This window comes from Leucoraja erinacea, chromosome 1, assembly GCF_028641065.1.
Source record: "Leucoraja erinacea ecotype New England chromosome 1, Leri_hhj_1, whole genome shotgun sequence".
Lineage (NCBI taxonomy): Eukaryota > Metazoa > Chordata > Chondrichthyes > Rajiformes > Rajidae > Leucoraja > Leucoraja erinaceus.
In genome coordinates, this window is record NC_073377.1 from 48,580,405 (window position 1) to 48,600,809 (window position 20,405).

Here is a 20,405-nt window from a genome sequence, read left to right on the forward strand (position 1 = left end):
CTCAACTCTTTTGGCTCCACCCACAAACATCCACATTCTCTCTAGTTATCCTTTTAACAGGATATTTATAGAATCTTTATAGTATTTTTACTTATAGTATATATTATTTATAGTATATTTATAGATTCTTTACCCTATCTGCCAAAAAATGAAAAATCATGTTGTCATTTCATTGATTCAAAAATCATTTTGTCCTCCTGATTTCCTTAAGTATATTCCTCAAAAGAATTGCCTGAATATGTAGGAAGTTACTGCAGATGCTGGTTTAAACCAAAGATAGACACAAAAAGCTGGAGTAATTCAGCGGGTCAGGCAGCATCTCTGGAGAAAAGGAATGGGTGACATTTTGGGTCGAGACCTTTCTTCAGACCAGTTAGGGAAAAGGGAAACTAGAGATATAGATGATGATGTAGAGATAAAGGACAATGAATGAAATTACCTCTCTCTCTCTATCCCTCGCCCACCGAAGATGCACCAGCTTGTCGTTTTCACCCAACAGCTAACAATGGCCTGTTTCCTTTATCATCGTTACCTTTTTACATATCTTTCATTCATTGTTCTTTATCACTCTACATCATCATCTATATCTCTTGTTTCCCTTATCCCTAGCTAGTCTGAAGAAGGATCTTGACCCGAAACGTTACCCATTCATTCTCTCCAGAGATGCTGCCTGTCCCACTGAGTTACTCCTGCTTTTTGTGTCTAGGCCTGATAAAATATACTATCTTATGGGTTAATGTATCAAGGTTCTCCAAGGATTGAGTCATGAGGGTGTTCTGAATTAACTAAGGAACAATTATGTTATAAACCTGAGATTGTAACAGGAGCAACTGGAGATACAGATACGACATAGATGCAGCCTGACTGCTGAATGGTTCTAGTTTTTTTCTGTTTTTACTTTCTCCCATTTATTTAATCTGCACAGCAAACCTCTATTATCACATTAATAAAAAATTAAAAGATAAGTTCAGCAACAAAGCATATTTCGAATGATATCTTTGATTGATAAACTGCATAAATTCCACTGGCCCCTCCGTCGTCTTTGTTTAGGAATGTCAAAAGAGCTTCAGTTTTAATCAGAGGGGAAAAGACAAATCTGGAAATTGTTATAAATGTGAAGGAGTGTGGTTGGCTGAAGTATTGTGGTGCTGTGTTTATATTGTTGTGTGGATTAACTTTCTTATGACCAAGGTTAGGAGAGTTTAATGATCAATTTGACTGGAATCATCACTCTTCTATCATCTATTTCTTTTGGCAATTCTCTTATGCTGTTCAGTTTGCTTTGATGTACCTTGGCTGAGCTGTGCTCAATGATACTGCACAAAGCCCAAGCACAAAATGAACAAAGAAACTGCAAGAACTGGTCTCTCAGCACAGACATCATTTCCTGCACAGCTGACAGAGATCTGCTCTGACAGCAAACTGCATTCTAATCTGTGCCAATTCAAGCAGCAAACCTAAAACAGCAATAGTGAGAATGGAACAAAGATCTCGCTGACAGCTGGCATGGGGGAAATGAATCATTTATATATAGTATATGATGTCAAATTACTTTAATAATAAGACTCACTGAACTGATGTATGCAATTCCTTTATTTGAAAACAAACAGTTTTCATTCTGAAAAAGAAATGGCAAGACCATTATATTTTTATACATTATATACTTATATTTTTAAGTTGAATAGTAGAAAACATTTTAACCAGAAAATAATCTTGATATTGTTAATGAATGCGTGGTAGATACAGCATAAAATAAGAAAATTATGATCTTTATTCAAGGCCAGATTGGCCGTTAAAACAAAAGAATATTGCGCATAATAATTTATAAAGTTATCACATTCTTATAATTAATTACCAGCCAATATGTTTATATTGCTTAAAATATACACGTCATTTTGTACAAAACCAAATACACTTAAATATCAATTCAAATAGCTTATTTGACGCATATTGTTGAATGCATGAAATGAACGGATAAAATATCACTCGTTAGTGTAAGGATTCATATAATTAAGTAAGAGTTTCAGAGATAAATAAAAATGTTAGGATCATTTAAAAATATACTATCTTTTGTATTATTTACAGTTAGGAATCACAATAGATTTAATGCTTCTATCAGAAGATAAACAAATCTAGTTTTCATTTATTTCAAAAGCTGTATCCTGCTGCTATTAAAGCCTGATCCCTGATTGCAATTTTATCTTTTATAATTATCCATTTTGCAGCATTTTAATTAGTGAATTGGAGAATGCATAGTAATAACACAGTACTTCAAAATGTATCACTTTTGGGCTGGTGCGCAGCAGAACCAAAACTCTCCCCATCAAAATAAAGATCTCTCAATTTTCTGGAGTAAATTTAAAGCAATCAGAAATAGTGGTTGAGGCATCAGCCTCTGGACTTTACTGCAAAAAAAAAAATGAAACTTCCAATGCAATTTCAGGCACATTTACTCTTGGAAGGTTAGAACAAAAAAAAAAATGACAAGTGACGTGCACTTTATTACACCTTAGCAGTTCTTGGTCCAATATTAGTAAATTGTGTAGGATTTTCATTACAGGGAACAAAATTGCAAAAAGATAAAATTTAAATGTTTTTGAAGAATTAAATGAAAAGGTGGAATTAATTTAAGAAATCCTTGACTGCAAAAACCTTGAAAGATAATTCAACTTGCATAAAGCTTTGCCATGGCTAAAGTGTTTAGGTATCGTTTTATTGTTGTCCCATGTACCAAGGTACAGTGAAAAGCTTTGATTTGCATGTTATCCAAATAGATCAGATAAACCTAACAGAATCAATGGATATGGGGAGAATGCAGGAACGGGGAACTGGTTTTGGATGATCAGACGTGATCATATTGATCATGGCTCAAAGAGCTAAATGGGCTACCCTTGCACCTATTTTATATGTTTCTATGTTTACATAGATACAATCATTTCATACACAGGTAAAATAAATAGACATAAGGAGAAAATACAATTTAGAATATAGTTCTCAGCATCGTAGCGCATCAGTTCCATATGTAAAGTCCAATGTCTTTAATGGATGAGAGGTGAATCGAACAGTTCCCTAGTTTATGGAAGAACTGTTCAGAAGCCTGATAGCAGAAGTTCCTGAGTCTCGTTGTGCTCAGGAAGTGGGCAGAACTGAAAAGAAAGAAAGCAAAAAGGAACAGGCAGAAATCTGGTGGCAATTCCTCACCCGAGATCCTAATAATGATCTGTTCAAGTGCATGTGCAGGGTGAACGTGTTCGCATTGCAAAGAACCACCCCCACTGGTCTGTTTCACAGTGTGCTTTGAAGGAACTAAAGGCAAATTTTGAGGTCTTCACTGATCATATCCCTTATTTGAGCTGCAGGTGTTCTCAAATTTGAAGCAGATATCAGTGGATGAGTGAACCAAGATCTAAAGCTGTCATCATATGTAGCTGGGCAACATGATCAGTGAGCATTCGTTCACACAATACATTTACATCATGGGCTGAGTGTTTTCCTCAGTGGTAGCATTCCTGCTCTGAGTTACAACACATTTCTCTTGACATCAAGGCAGCATTTGATTTACTCTGGTATTGAGGTAAAACAAATTCAATGGATATCAAATGGAAAACATTCCAGTGGTCGGTGTTGTATCTTGCATCAAGAAAGATGACTGCAGTTTTAAGAGGTTTTGTTTTTTTCAGATGAATTAATGATTAGATGGAGATGTATTGCAGTCTCAATATATTGCAAAGGCTTGATCCAACTTCAAATATCTATCTATATCAAATGTTACATAGCCACTAAATGTACCAACTTGGAGACGTGCCAATATTCCTGATTAAATCACGATTACACTCCACTTGTTTTAAAGTAACTGATGCTTAAGCAAGAAATAGCTTACCTGCTTTTCATACATATTTAAAAGTAAAATTGCTAAATATGTATTTTATCTTCTAACTATTAAAATTCTGTTCTTGGATGTGTGTGTGTGTGTGTGTGTGTGTGTGTGTGTGTGTGTGTGTGTGTGTTTATTTATTTGTGTGCCGTTTGTCTGTGATTCACATCTCCTCGAAAACACGACGTGCTAATGGTGAAATGTTTACATATTCCGATAGATATTTACCTCATGTCAAAAATATTCTGATACATATTTACCTATGTCAAAAATTGCCTTATCTGAAAATTCGATTAATTATTTTGTGAGTTATTTATTAAAATTGTTCACAAATCTGAAATCTTTTTTAAAGTTAACAAGCTGATGATGTCACAATGGCTCTGCTCCTCGCGGCCCGCTGTGCTCAGTTTTCAACGCACAGCCTGCTGGGCACTGTTTTACACACGCTGCGAGTTACAGCACCCTAACTCTTCAATATCGAGTATATCTACAGCGGCTAAGATGGCACATGTTTACCACCTGCAATTAATAAAATAATTCTACAAATATAGCTCAAATGTATTTTTAAAACAAAAAGAGTAAATCTATGACACCATTGTGCTAACCATGGGCTTGCCAGGAGATAACAGTTCCCAAACCCCTGCCTTTCACCTCTGAGACCATCACAAATACCAGGATTGGGAGACCATCATCAACTCCATGTTCCTGTCTCATTATACATAGTTCTAAATTTGAAGTATGCCCTTATTTCTCAATGCTATTGTTTCATGATCCTTTCATTTCATATCTAAGATCACCATAGATGTATTCTCATTTGAAAGACTCTAGCGGTTCAAGAGGAAATGTCACTGGCACTTTATCAAAGTAATAGACAATAAAAAATGTCACATCTTCGGACAAATCACATAAACCACTCCCGACAATGCAAGAAACTAATCCATTCATTAAATTGGAAAACAAATGAAATGACAATCAATTTTCTTTGCCAATGTGAACTAGAGGTTACTTGACATACATTAAATCATTTTGGGTAATTTGTATGCCTTTACTTGGTGAAGGGTTGAGGTAGTCCCAAAGGGGTAGTGTGATTAGAAAAAAAATCTCCAAAAGGTCAGGTGGTCACCAGGGGTTTTAAACTATATATGAACATATTTTACCTTTTTTTCCATTGAGTCATAATTATACCATGTGTAAAATGCTGACTAATTGATTCCAGATGCTGGTAAAATGGGCACCAACTTACTGCAGGGTACAAAGTGAATTTTATTTTCCATATTATGACACTGTAAAAATCTATTCCTCATGTCTGGTGAGGAAAACTGGAGTATAGAATTGCATTCGCTTTAATAAATGTGGCTACTCGCAAAGTTTATAACAAAATTACAGTGAGAAAACTGGAAATTTAGCCACAGGATAAAAGTTAATCTCTTAGCAGTCCTTTAATCACTTTAACACAATTGTGCATTGAAAGGTTGGTGATTGTGTTAAAAGTTTTTTAAAAAATCCATTACTCATTTGTAGGAAGATCTGCTTTTACTAATTCTAGCAAAAATTTAGTTAAAAAAAAAAACACTATTTTGTTACTTCATGCAGGTGTTTAACTTACAATTAAAGTTTCTCAGGAATTTCATATCTATTACTTAAAACGCAAACTTATTCTTATTGTGTAACTAAAAGTAAACTGTTTCTTCCCAACATATTCAACCATGTTTAATGGAAAACAATTGATTTTAGTTGCTTCAAGTACACTGTCACTTGAAAGTGAAAAGCATTTTTTTTTATAATGGTGAAGTTATTCCATTTTACTGAATTAGGCCAGAGGGTCTTTTGCTGTGCGTTCGACTGAATCTTACTCTGATACTCTGTACTGAAGAAGTGATAAAACGTTTAGGAGGTTCTATGTGTGTTCATGTCTGTCTCTCACTTTTTATTTACCTTATTCATAACCCTCCACATAAAATATAAAGTGGTGAATATTTAGGTGATGGAATTATAACCTGTGTGGCGGGACTCGCAGAAGTCCAGCCAGGAATGAAACGGGACACAAAGTTTGTGTAATCAATCGGCCTTTAATGGTTCTCACAGTACTGGTCCCTATTCCTATAAAAGGGCACAGGCGTTGCCCGACCTTATATATTCCCAGGGAAGCCCCGTGACCTGCACCACCCACACCAAGACACTCGACTCCTTCCTCCAAAGCCGAGGGTTCGCTCTGTGCCTGGTTCACCACCAGGTGCCATCACATGACGACCCGCCAGCCCGCATGCGCGTCAAACTTCGAAGCAATTGTATGAAACCACAGACCACTTGCACCAAATTAAACTATAGAAAGATTAATAACCCTTCACTTACCGAATGATCTTTATGAGATTCAGGGTTGGGAGTGGAGGGCACGTAGTCTCTCACTCCGACTTCTCATAAACTAAAGATCAAACTTCAAATAGTAAGTTCTCGTTTAATCTTTCTATTTTATATCAAAGTCTCGTGATGAGACTACGTGAAGCCTTCGAAGCTCTGTAGTTTCATGCAGTAAACCAATCTGTATGTGAACACATTACACAGATAAACCATAAATGGTTGAAAGAAAAACATAGGCCATTCAAACATGATGCTAATTATACATACATGTATATCGCCCTTAACAAACCAAAATCCCATTACATCGGGTTAGACAAATGTCTTAATTAACACAAACCAGAATTCTATCTGCAAATTGCCCAGTTCTGTTAATCGGTTTATTATAAAACTTCCGAAACGTGCGTTCATCTGACCATCCTGGCGTTGCGAGAATGTGATCACGAAAATAACACTTTCTTGTCAGATACAACAGAGTTATCCAGACAGTGTTTGTGCAAAGATTGAGCTCTTTGCGCTGAAATAAGTGCCAAAAGCAAAAGGGGGTATGGAGAGATGGCAGGTACAGGATACTGAGTTGGATGATCAGCCATGATCTTATTGAATGGCGGTGCAGGCTCGAAAGGCCAAATGGCCTACTCCTGCACCTATTTTCTATGTTTCTTTATCATCCACTTGTTCAGGGGATTCGAGTTCCTTGTCGATTTCCCCACAGTCAGAGTCAACCATGTAATAATCCTCAACACTTCCCTCCTCTGAGCGGGAGATATTATAATGTAACCCTGAACCAGGTACTGCTGCCGCATGCATCTGACTGGAACTGTGTACGGAGCACATTCCCTTCCACCAGCCTCTCAATCAGGTTTTTCTAATTTTGAGAGCCGGCAGATGATATCCTCAATGGACGTTGAGTTGGTACCTTCCTGCCCAGAATTGTCCTTTTGGACATTTTTTGCCGATTTGGCCTGGCCTTCCCCAAACTCGGGGTTACCAAACTGCTCCCTTTTGGAGCTGAAGCGGAGGTTGCTGTGCAGGCTGTGCCTGCCAGCGTTTCCGAGATAGATACCGACGGCCACCGACCTCTCCCGTCGCCGCGGTTATCTGCTGCTGACTATTCAGCTGCACGTTTGCCTTTGGTTTTAGGTTTCTCCATTCTTGGGACTTAAACCAACGTCGACCATTCTCCGTGTGCTTATCTTCCGGCTTTTAAAGCTGTATCGCTGGGGAATCCTGACGTCCATTCCCCATCTGAATCTCGCGCCATGCGTCGACGTATTGAGGTGCATGCGGGCTGGTGGGTTCTTCACGTAGTCTCATCACAAGACTTCGATATAAAACAAACGTCGTTTGCCAGTGCCGCAGCACCTGAAAGGGACCCTCATAAAGGCGCTGCAAGGACGACCTGTGGGCGTCGTGGCGCAGAAAGACGCAAGGACTGTCCGCGAGCATTGGTGGCACATGGAATGGAGCCACCCCATGACGAGACGCGGGATGGGAGACAAGGCGTTGACCCTCTGCCGCAAGCACACAACAAAGATGACGGCGGCTCCCGGGACCCATCAGCGACCGGGATAAACTCCCCGGGAACGGTGAGCGGAGCACCATAAACTAATTCTGCCGAGGACGATGATAAATCCTCCTTCGGGGTGGTCCGAATTCCGAGCAGGACCCACGGCAACTCGTCCATTCATTCAGGGCCCGTGAGGCGGGTCTTCAAGGCGTCCTTAAATAGTGGTGGAACCGCTCCACCAACTCATTCGATTGGGGATGGTATGCTGTCGAATGGTGGAGCTGTGTCCCCAGCAGATTGGTCATTGCAGACCACAGTTCGGACATGAACTGGCACCCCGGTCGGAAGTGATGCCCAGCGGCACCCTGAAGTGGGGAATCCAATTGGCCACGAGGGCACGGCTGGGCAGATGTGTCCATGAGCGGGATGGCCTCCGGCCACCGTGTAAAATGATCCACCATCGTCAGCAGGTCCAGAACACCCGGGATGGAGGCAGCGGCCCCATGATGTCCACGTGCACGTGGTCGAAGCGTCGGCGAGGCACTGCAAATTCGTGAACCGGTGCCCGGATGTGCCGAGGTACCCTTGATGTTTGGCACGGAATGCATGCCCGGGCCCAGCGACCGACTTGCTTCCGCAACCTGTGCCGTATAAACCTCGCGGCCACAATCACCACCGTGGCCTGGATAGGTGGGTGGGCAATCCCATGAATTTCGTCAAAAATGCGACGGCGCTAGGCTGCCGGAACAATAAGCCGCGGCTGCCCCGTGGGCACGTCGTACAGCACAGTACTGCCCGAGGGAACCAACGGCACGTCCTTGAGCACCAAATCCGAGGTCGCAGTTCGATATGCCAGCATCTCCTCGTCCACCAACAGCACCGCAGCCAAGGCGGTGTAGTCAGTTCCGGAAACCACGTTGAGAATGGCTGTGATAACCAGGCGGGACAACGCATTCGCAACCAGGTTATATTTACCGGCAATGTGTCGGATGTCAGTGGTGAACTCCGAAATTGACGCGAGCTGGCGCTGCTGGTGGGCGGACCAAGGATCCGAGAACTTGGAGAACACAAGGGGCTTATATAACCATATAACAATTACAGCACGGAAACAGGCCATCTCGGCCATTCTAGTCCGTGCCGAACACTTATTTTCCCCTAGTCCCATCTACCTGCACTCAGACCATAACCCTCCATTCCTTTCCCGTCTATATACCTATCCAATTTATTTTTAAATGATAAAATCAAACCTGCCTCCACCACTTCCACTGGAAGCTCATTCCACACAGCTACCACTCTCTGAGTAAAGAAGTTCCCCCTCATGTTACCCCTAAACTTCTGTCCCTTAATTCTGAAGTCATGTCCTCTTGTTTGAATCTTCCCTACCTTCAGGGAACTATGCACAGTTATTCCTAGATCCCTCTGTTCAACTGCATTCCTCAATTCACTACCATTTACCATGTACGTCCTATTTTGATTTGTCCTGCCAAGATGTAGCATCTTAATGCTGATAAGATGTAGCACCTCACACTTATCAGCATTAAATTCCATCTGCCATCTTTCAGCCCACTCTTCCAAATGGCCTAAATCTCTCTGTAGACTTTGAAAATCTACTTCATTATCCACAACACCACCTATCTTAGTATCATCTGCCATACTTACTAAACCAATTTACCACACCATCATCCAGATCATTGATGTATATGACAAACATCAGTGGACCCAACACAGATACCTGAGGCACCCCACTAGTCACCGGCCTCCAACCTGACAAACAGCCATCCACCATTACTCTCTGGCATCTCCCATTCAGCCACTGTTGAGTCCATCTTGCTACTCCTGCATTAATATCCAACAATTGAACCTTCTTAACCAACCTTCCATGAGGAATCTTGTCAAAGGCCTCACTAAAGTCCATATAGACAACATCCACTGCTTTACCCTAACTAATTTCCCTAGTAACCTCTTCATAAAATTCAAGAAGATTAGTCAAACATGACCTTCCAGGCACAAATCCATGTTGACTGTTCCTAATCAGACCCTGTTTATCCAGATGCTTATATATATTATCTCTAAGTATCCTTTCCATTAATTTGCCCACCACTGAGGTCAAACTAACAGGTCTATAATAATAAGATTAAACGAGAACTTACCAGTTTGAAGTTTGATCTTGATTTTATGAGGAGTTACGATGAGCGATTACGTGAAGAAGGGCCGTCCGTCTGCGTGCGCGTCAATCTTTAAAGCAGCGGTGTTAAATCACAGATAAAGAGAAGACCTGAGAATAGTAAGATTGTGAAGAACTTCTATATGACCTTGATAGTATGAGGGTGGGAGCGGTGGGCACGTAATCGCTCATCGTAACTCCTCATAAAATCAAGATCAAACTTCAAACTGGTAAGTTCTCGTTTAATCTTACTGTTTTACTTCGGAGTCACGTGAGTGACTACGTGAAGATTTCAAAGCTCTGTGATTTCACGCCGGTTACGAATCAAGGCGTCTCACACTGAATGGATTGACCATGGATGAGAGTATTATTAAAGCATTCAGACATAACGTAGTTTGTAAAGACACTGATGCTTTAAAGAAAATAATTTTCTTTTTAATAGCTCCCCCACCCAACCTGGGGGAAACCTAGGTAACAGAACTTAAGATGGCATGAGCAAATACCCCTGGTCCAGTTATGGGTTTGTTATAAAACCGTTGGAACGTTCTTTCATTCGCCCATCCTGCAGCCGCTAGGATGTCATCAAGGGGTACGTCCATCGTTCTTGCTGCCGATGTAGATGCAGCCCTGATGGAGTGAGATTTGAAGATGAGTGTTTACTCCCGCTACCACCATTACCTCCTTTAACCATCTGGAGATAGTTTGTGTTGACACCTTGTGGTGTGGTTTTTTGAGGCTGATGAGGACCGATTGTTCTGAGCCTCTGAGGTTCTCCGTAACTCTCAGGTAGTGGTGTGTAAAAGAATATGTGTGTTATGATTGTGTTTATAATTTGTTTGGTTGTTTGTCTTTTGCACAAAAGTCCGCGAGCATTGCCACTTTCATTTCACTGCACATCTCGTATGTGTACGTGACAAATAGACTTGACTTGACTTGACTTGAAATGTGTTACCACACACAATCGTTTGTCCTCTGGATATGCCAGATCCCGCGACACATGCCCGATCGCCGATCCCATGCGATGGATCTTGCTGACCACCGCGGTGACTATCGGCGGCGGGCCCCATCGTTTCCTGGAAACGAACATTCGGACAGCATTGGCAGACTGCTGAACTCCAGCGCAGGTGGTAGAAACACCACATTCTTGTATCAGCTTCTTATGCGCCCACTTCCTGCTGCCTGGTCACGCGGCTTCTGCTGGAGGAACTTGTATTCTAAAAGTAGGCAGGGCCGGCGCTCGCCCATGAGCGTGAGCATCTCGTTCATGAGGGCCGAAGGCTTCTGGTCGCTGAAACCGCCCATGTTAAGTATGCGCGCTGCTCGCTCCAGGCGGCTGAGCCCGAAGGCACGGAGCAGCAGCTCCTAAATACCTTCATATTTATTCACCGCTGGCAGATTGTCCAGGAACAACATCACCTGACCGACTGTTTCCTGGTCGAGTGCACTCATGACGCAGTGATAACGGGTTTCGACGATCATCACCCCGCGGATATGGAATTAGGACTTGGCCACCCGGAATCATACCTGCGGCTGCAAGGTCCAGAAGGTTGGTAACCTCAAGGCAACTGCGTTCACTTCGGCCTGGTCGGCGGCAACAACGCGTTAGGCGTTAGCGGGGCGCATTTTCTCTTCCAGAATGACAATTCTGGACGTCGGCGTCACCAATGTGGCGGGACTCGCAGAAGTCCAGCCAGGAATGAAATGGGACACAAAGTTTGTGTAATCAATCGGTCTTTAATGGTTCTCACAGTACTGCTCCCTACTCCTACAAAAGGGCACGGGCGTTGCCTGACCATAAATATTCCCTTGGGAGCCCCGTGACCTGCACCTCCCACAACGAGACACTCGACTCCTCCCTCCAGAGCCGAGGGTTCGCTCTGCGCGTGGCTTCAGGTTTCTGCTACTTATCCATATGGATCACACAGAATTACATAGTGGTTCAATTAAGCAAATCTAAACAATGAAATGGCATCAGGATGTCATTTGCTTGGTAAACAAAGTTACTAAGAAAGACAATCTTTAGGAAAGGTATGTGATTTTAGACCTTCATTAAAAATCGTGAAATCAATATTTACTTGGAAAAACTTTGAGAAATCCAAGGACACCAAAATATTGCTTAACTTGTGCAATTTTGCTCTAAAATTAAATTACAATGGCCTCTTTGGGGGCGTAAAAAAAGGTGACTGGGATGTCCCAGGGTAGGGATGTCTAAAACATGACTGCATATATTGAAGGTGAGAATGGAAAGATTTAAAATAGACCCAGGAGCAAATTTTTCCATACAGAGGGTGGGGGATATCTGGAATGAGCAGCCAGAGGAGATAGATACAAAAAGCTGGAGTAACTCAGCGAGTCAGGTAGCATCACTGGAGAGGAAAAAAAGGTGACGTTCAGGTTGTGACCCTTCTTCATGACTGCGAATCAGGGGGAAGAGGAACAAGAGATATAGGCAGTACTTAAGAGAAATGAATGGAAGATATACAAAAAGCAATGATAATCAAGGAAATGTGAGGCACACAATAGGCCATTGTTAACTGTGGGATAGGTGACAGCGAGTATACAGACAGAAGAACCAACATGAAGACAGTAAAACTAGTACGACAACTAGGGTGTGGAGGGATGGAGAGAGAGGGGATGCAAGGGTTATTTGAAGTTAAAGAAATCAATATTCATACAGCTGGGTTGCAAGCTGCCCTAGCAAAATATGAGATGCTGTTCCTCCAATTTATGTTTGGCCTCACTCTGACAGTGGAGGAGGACAGAAAGGTCAGTATGGGAATGGGAAAGGGAATTTATGACAGGTACAATTACAAGACATTTTAAAAACATTTGGATGGTGTATGAGGCATATATAACCAAATAGAACTAGCTCCAGTCACCCAGACCTAATTGGTTGGCAGGGACCAGTTGGGTCGAAGGGCCCTTTTCTGTGCTATATAGCTATGATTCTACGACTCCTCATTTTAAGAATCATTATAATTTGACCTGCTCGATCAAGCAGACTTTTGGCACAGGCTGTCATAGAGATGGGGGATTGTTACAAACCACAGAGGTGTTGAGAAAAGGGGAGCATGGGTGTAATGGCATATTGTGTCCATATGCGAGTCTTCCTCCCACCAATGTGCAGTAGACCAATCGCACCCCAAGCCACAGCAGCAGCTTAGTACTGCTGGTTGAGGCAAATATAACCTGAAGATATCCATCCACTTTACCCTAATGCAAGATTCAACACTTTCAGCTCGAAGTGCTCCTCCTTTATTCAGACCAAAAATAAGTGATAGGTCAAGATCTTTTGATCTGATTTCTACTGTAACTAATGAATGGAGGGTGTGCATATTGAAGACATATCATGTAAGCAAAATATGACAGTGAAGTAATACTTGTATTAGCGTGGATAGTAACAGCATGTGTCCTGTCCAATTTTTTGATGGATAGAAATGCAACAGGAAATAGGCACAAACAATTCTAATCATTCATACAATGTGTTTTTTGTAGATGTTTCATGCATAAATTCATAAATCATGCAAATTGACTTAATATCTGGACAATTATATCCGTCTGTCGTTTTAAATATTTTGGAAACTTCAGTGGAAAACATAATTTTCAAGATGTCATGTTGTCACTTTTACGTTCTGGCCATTTTCTGTAAAAATGAACACCAAATTGAGATTCCAACTGAATAAAGTTTGCTTTGCAATGTTTACTATTAGAAATAGGTTTGTTACCTTGTCAAACCCAATACTGATTGTGCCTCAAGGTTGGATTGGTCGTACGACAATGCTGTACCATTTCTGCATCAATCTGTTTACAGTTATTAAGTAAAGTCGCGGTTTCGTTTGACTTGGAGGCTGTTGAGGAAGTTTGGTTCTGTCTGTCTGCCAATGAGGGACTGCTGCTATTACCAGTATTAAGGTGCGTGACGGTGACAGACGGCACTGTTGGGCTCCTCTCTACTGGGAGAAAGCTCGTAGTGTTTATGCCACCGTTATTAGGACAATTAGTTGTTAAAGGTTTGCGGTTTGGTTTCTTCTTTTGTTTTATCAAAATCACAATAAAGATAACGATGATCAAAAGTGCTAGAAAAGAGAGGGCCAGAATTATATACAGAGACCTGGAACTGCGAATGGGATTTGCAACAGGTTTTGCACCGACTGGCCCTATTGTTACCCGTGGCACATAACCTCTCAATGTCACATCTGGGACAGAGGCATTACTCTTACGATTTTCCCAGTGTGATTTGTCTTGCCACCGTAGCATAATTGTAGTAGGCTTGAGAGTGGGAACCTCTGTTTGTGCTCCAAGTCGTAAACTTCCTGAAGTTGCTGCAACTGATGTAAATGAATCGAGAGGTGGTGGATTTTCACATGTGTTGTTTAGTGTTGTGGAACCATTAAACGGGATAATGCTATAGAGAAAGACACCCTCCGCTGGTTGGACATCGTTTGCAGTCAAAATAAATACAAAAGAATCATTCAACAAGTCTATTCCTGTCATATTGGCTTCAACCTCAAGCAGAACAAGACCTAGTTCAATGTCTTTCTGAGTAAAAATGTTTGTGGCTTCTCTGTGGCCTCTGACCATGTGGTTTGGTCTTACAAATCTACCATAGATAGGTAAATGTTTTATTTCAAACCTGGGAACACTTCCAGTCTGGTTGGCCAATCTACTTGCATCAAGCACATCTGTTCCAAAATAGCAAGTAGTTCCAGATGGTATCTTAAAGTCTTCTGCCATTTTCAGTAGAGGCCGTACAATAATGCTAACTAGCTGCTCAGTGACATTACCTTCAGAAGTCTTTACCATGAACTCAAAACTATCCTGTGATGCAGAAAGGTTGGTCATATGATAAACCAAATGTCCTTTTACAAGGTCGTCCTGTTCAAACAAGGTCACCCTGTTGTTTCCAAGTAAAATGTGTCCAGCCCGTGGGGGCCTAGTTATTTCATAAAGTATCATCGTAACTTTCCCATTAGTTTGTGCAGCCAAGTGTTCATTGGTGATAGTACAAATACTTTGTCCTTGTTGAATTTCCAGTTGAGTGTTGTTTATAAGCGTGATGACTATAGGTATAACCTCAAAATTAAATAATTTGTACAGTGGTCGGTGTTTGCCATCAGTGACACTGAAGTAAAACACCGCAGATGATGAGCTTCCATCCTGAACAAACCAGATTTCACCACTATTTATATCAGCTTGAGTAAAGTGCTTGATCGACCCACTCAGATTCTTTGATGCTGCCACATAGCCATTATTCGGTCCACTGATAATGCTGTATTTAATTTCTTCTGGAGCGTTATCTAAATCTACAACATTTAAATGGTCAGAAGTAATTGCAGCATTGTAACCCTGCATAACCTTCAAACTGGGAGCTTTGCTTTTCAGCTCCAGGGGTTGATCATTAACTGGAATAATGGTAATATTGAACATCTCTTCCACCACTTCACTGTCGTTCAAGGGCCTTGATGCAACTTTGCTCTTTAGGTTTCCCCATGCAGCAAAGGTAAAGTTATCCTTAAGGCTTTCTGAATCATCGTGCAGATAGGCTATCCCATACTTGTTCACAATAAACTGCGAAAAGTAGGGTTTCTGCTTGGTAATGTTACGCTCACCAACAATAATCACACCATACACTGGCAAGGATGTCACTTGATACCATACTTCATACAGCAAGCGCTGAGATTCCGGAAGTCTGGCCATTAGGTTTGAAGCATCCAACTTGAATTTGTCAATTATTACTTTTTCACCTTCTGTAACAGTAGCGCCTGGAGAGAAAAATAAAGACTGCCCCTAAGTAAAACAAACTGTACACGGTTGGAGACACAAAGAACTGCAGATGCTGCTTTACAAAAAAAATAAATAAATAAATGTTGGAGTAACTCAGGTCAAGAAGAATCTCTGCAGAACATGGATAGGCAATGTTTTGGGTCCCTACTAAAAAGCTGTTCATATCCTCCAGAGATGTTGCCTGATCCATTGAGTTACTCCAATACTTTATGCAAAGTTTACACTATTTTACATTTGCAAAAGCCCTTCCATACCCCGAGACACTGAAAATTTGGATCTTCATGAGACACAAGGCCATTTCTTCCTATCATTATGACACTGAGGATCAATTTCAGGGTGGAGTAATAACTGAACTGATGCTTGTAGGTGTTTGGGGAAGATGGATAGACTATAACGGGGGTGAACGGGGAAGCGGAAGGATCTATCTGTAGAGTTGATCAGAGAGGGGCAGTTGAGAAGGAAGATGGCTGGTGAGGAGGCTCGGTTGTGAGACGGGGAAGGGCAAGAAGAAAAAATGTTGAGGGAATTGTTATGATTGTGTACTTTGAATGATAGGAAGGCAAGCCTCGACCTAGCTGTTATGATCTGCTATTACATCTGAGGTTTTCACCGTCGGTAGTCCTATTGTGCGGTACAATCTAACCAAGAGACTTAGAAGCTTTACTATCAATACTTCACCTGCATTTGCAAGAAGACGACTGGATCGTCCAACAATATCATACGAGATGATGATGTGAAACTCCTGGGGTTCCAATGAGGCCGGTGAGGAATACACTATAAATTGAAATGAGTCTTCAACACTCCAATTTACAGCCTCAGTGTGTGTATGCTCATATGCAATCATATTCTCATCAACCTATTGGAAACAATAAAGTTCAGAAGCACAAGTTTACCCCATAAATTAGTAAAGTATTGATGTTAAAATCTAACATTATGACTTAAAACATTTTGTAAATAACTATGGACACCTTCTAACCACTGGCCTTTCTCTCATCTACGTAACTATTATACTTATAACTTTCAATAGATCAAATTTAAAAAATGCATGAGGCAAGGCATAATAGGTACATTTTATTATCTGGTTCTTTTGAGGATATGTAAACCTTATTAATCCTTTGGAAAGCTTAATGCATTGTTATTCAGATTTTTGGAGAAGGGGTAATCAGTGTTACTCTGAAGAAAATTCTCACATGCTAGATATGACTAGACATTTGTCATGGAATCATAGATTCATATAGCATGGAAACGGGCACTTCAACCCAACCAACCAGGCTGACCAAGCTTTATAACTGAGCTTTTCCATTTGCCTGCATTTGGCCCATATCCCTCAATATTTCCAATCCACGTACCTGCCTAAAGATCTTTTAAATGTAAACTTTGTATCCAGCTTCCTTTGATAGCTCATTCCATGTGCTCTGTGTGAAGGAAATGCCCTTCACGCCTCTAAATCTCTCCTCTCTTACCATAAACCTACGTCTTTGAGTCATGCAGCTTGGAAACAGGCCATTTGGCCCACCTCATCCATGCTGACCAAGATGCCCCATCTAAGCTAGTCCCATTTCCCTGCATTTGGCCCATTTCTCTCTAAACTTTTCTTATCCGTGTCCAAGTATATTTTAAATGCTGTTATAGTACCTGCCTCAACTTCTGGTAGCTTGTTCCATACATCCACTCTGGTTCTAGACTCCTCTACCCTGGGGAAAACATTCACCGTATCTAGGCCTCTCATGATTTTGTACACAACCACAAAGGTAATCTCTCAGCCTGCAATGCTTAAGGAAAAAAAGTTCCAGCCTCTTCATAATTCATGCCCATCTGGTGACATCCTGGTCAATCTCTTCTGCAGTCTTTCCTGCTTGTAACAAGGCAGCCTGAACTGCACACAATAAATGTAGAGATCATGAGATGCCTCCAAATGCATGTGATAAGCACGTGATTATTGAAGTGGCTGCATAACGTACTCTGGAATTATGCTTCCAAATTCTGGAAGTGGTGCACAATGCAGATAAATTACTTTATTGTGTGTTTAGTTCATGCGACAATGGATGAACTTGTGCATCAAAACATTTCTAACATAGCACCATCTAAAGGCATAACTGGTATTGAAGACCACATTGTAAATGTAAACTCAATTCCCAACAGCGGATGGACTGGGGATGTGTCAAAAATTAAATTGAAAAAATAAATCTTTAGTGGCGATGGAACAAGCATTGCCAGATGATCCGCTCGAGGGAAATGGACCATATATAATATAGTAATGAGATTACCAGTCCTCATTTTAATGGAGAGCTATCTTTAAAAAACAACACATAGCTGAAAGCAAGCAAGGAGGGCTAAATCCATGATGCAAGTGTTTGTGGGGAAAAAAGATCAGCAGTGATTCCTGCAGGGCCCAACAAGCTAATTTAATTAACGTGCTATCGTTGTCCATTATCCATCTGATCCCCGCATTATCAATGAAAGAAATTAGGATAGTCAGCAGTAGTGGAAAAGTCCTAATGTAATCCTCGCCTCCCTGCAATTTAGGTCCTTTGAGGTTCTATATCTGCCATCTTCACCATCTAACAATAGTTACTTACCCTTACCTACCTGTTGTTCTAAGGTTTGATCGTGTAAAACTATACTTACCTTTGGAAAGACCCGCAACCTGTCAATGAACTTGACATCACTATGTCAGTCAATGAACATGAAGCCAGGAGGGAGGTTTCTCTTTTGGAACGCTGCAGAAAATGTATCATCTAGCAAACTGAATCTGTTTAAAGTGCAGAGCAAACAGAAACTGCTGCAACTTCTCTCTGTGATTGAGAGTAATTTGGGACAGGAGAAATATTACATATGAAATGTGTATATTAAATCAAACAGTGTCAATAAATTATCAACATTTATTGATTCATGAAATCACCTCATCATTTCCATTCTGGTTGCCTAAAACAATGCCATTATTTCCAGCCAATAAAAAAAACTGCTTACATGCAGTTGACCCTCAGAGCTATTCCAGCACGTTGTATTTTTTCCAGCAAATTGTTGCTGTGTAACTTGCATCAATGAACATCTGTGGGCTCAGCACCTGACCACAAGCTCAGGGCACCGATCTGGCATTACATTGGGGTTGCAAGATGGGGAAGAGGGGACAAACACTTATGTACATCTCATATTACTGGTTCAGAATTATTGTGTAACTATCCATGTTATTTGAGGGATGAATGCCATACCATAACTGCAAAGTGATTTATGTTGAAGTTGGTTTAGGACAATAATTTAAAAAAACTGAGCAAAATGCCTAGTTTAAGTCTATAAGCAGCTGCTGGAAGAACATTCTTCTAGTACATTACTATCTTCACAATTATGGTAATATATGAACTCGTAATAGTCTATTCTTACCAATTTTGCATATCCAGTGAGACAGGCATTCTGAAGCAGTGTCCCTGCCCAAAATGTGGCCATCCATCCCTTCACAGATGCTGCCTGACCCTCTGAGAACCTCCAGCACTTTGTGTTTTGCTCAGAATACAGGTTTATTTATTAGCCAATTAATAGAGAACAGATACAGTTAACAAGGTACAGTGAAGGTTAACTATGCTTGTTGCAGCAGCTTGTTGAAACATCTCTGTTGTTTCATACTGAAAATAAAGGGTGACAGTACTTTTGAGATGCAAGTGGTCAAACAAATGTCCCAAAGTAAATCCGAGGAGCGGCATGGTGGCACAACATTAGAGTTGCTGCTTTACAGTGCCAGAGACCTGGGTTCAATCTATGCGGAGTTTGTACGTTCTCCCCATGACCGCACGGATTTTCCCCGGGTGCCTCAGTTTCCGCCCACACTCCAAAGGCGAGCACGTTTGTAGGTTAATTGGCTTGGGTAAGGATTGTAAATTGTACCTTGTATGCGGGATAGTGCTAGTGTACGGGGATCGTTGGTTGGCTCGGACTCAGTGGGCCGAAGGACCTGTTTCCGCGCTGTATCTCTAAACTAAACTAATATCCTCTCACAAGACCAACTCAGCAGCGACATCATGCCGGTGCCTCCAGGTACTCGGAATTCCATTAGTAGTAGTTCAAAAAGCTGTGTTTTACTACTTTGTAAAAAGTTTATACATTTCTGTACAAGGATACTGGAACAACAGTTACATGTAACTTGATCCCACACACCTCCTCAGCTTAGCAGTAGGAAGTCTGTTGAAAGTATGTTGAACATTTTCAAAAAATCCAGATCCCAAGATCAAACATGCATCTTGGAAACAGAAACAAGAAAAATAACTGCATGCATACTCTAACGAGTTCTTTGAAGTAAGCGTGGTTTTCATTTATTACAAAGACTGAACAAATAAAAGTTAATGAATCGGACCAAATTGTGCAACTATCCAATATTGGGTCTGATCTCTCGTTATTTTTGTTGGATATATAGATCCTCTTCATCACGTCTACAAATAATGACAGAATATTTCATGTGGCTCATGATACTGTGTGAATTATTTAAGGTGCTTTTACAGGAGTTAAATTCAATACGGTAGGTAGACATAAGATGCTGGAGTAACTCAGTGGGACAGGCAGCATCTCTGGAGAGAAGGAATGGGTGACGTTTCAGGTCAAGACCCTTCTTCAGACTGATGTCAGCGGAGTGGGCGGGACAGAGATAGAATGTAGTTGGAGACAGTAACATTGGTGGGAGAACTGGGAAGGGGGAGAAGATGGAGAGAGAGGGAAAGCAAGGGCTATTT

General features: G+C 41.2%; 1 protein-coding gene across 1 annotated transcript in view; it reads right to left on the reverse strand.

The window, feature by feature from the left end:
• Positions 1 to 1,578: 1,578 nt before the first annotated feature.
• cspg4ba (chondroitin sulfate proteoglycan 4ba) overlaps positions 1,579 to 20,405 on the reverse strand; it is a 91,966-nt gene continuing 73,139 nt past the window's right edge. The window contains exons 9-10 of the mRNA XM_055634126.1: positions 16,366 to 16,543; positions 1,579 to 15,665 (exon numbers count right to left, since the gene is read on the reverse strand). Coding sequence (XP_055490101.1) covers positions 13,633 to 15,665; positions 16,366 to 16,543 — 2,211 coding nt within the window. The 3' untranslated portion in view covers positions 1,579 to 13,632. The remainder of the gene's footprint in view (positions 15,666 to 16,365; positions 16,544 to 20,405) is intronic.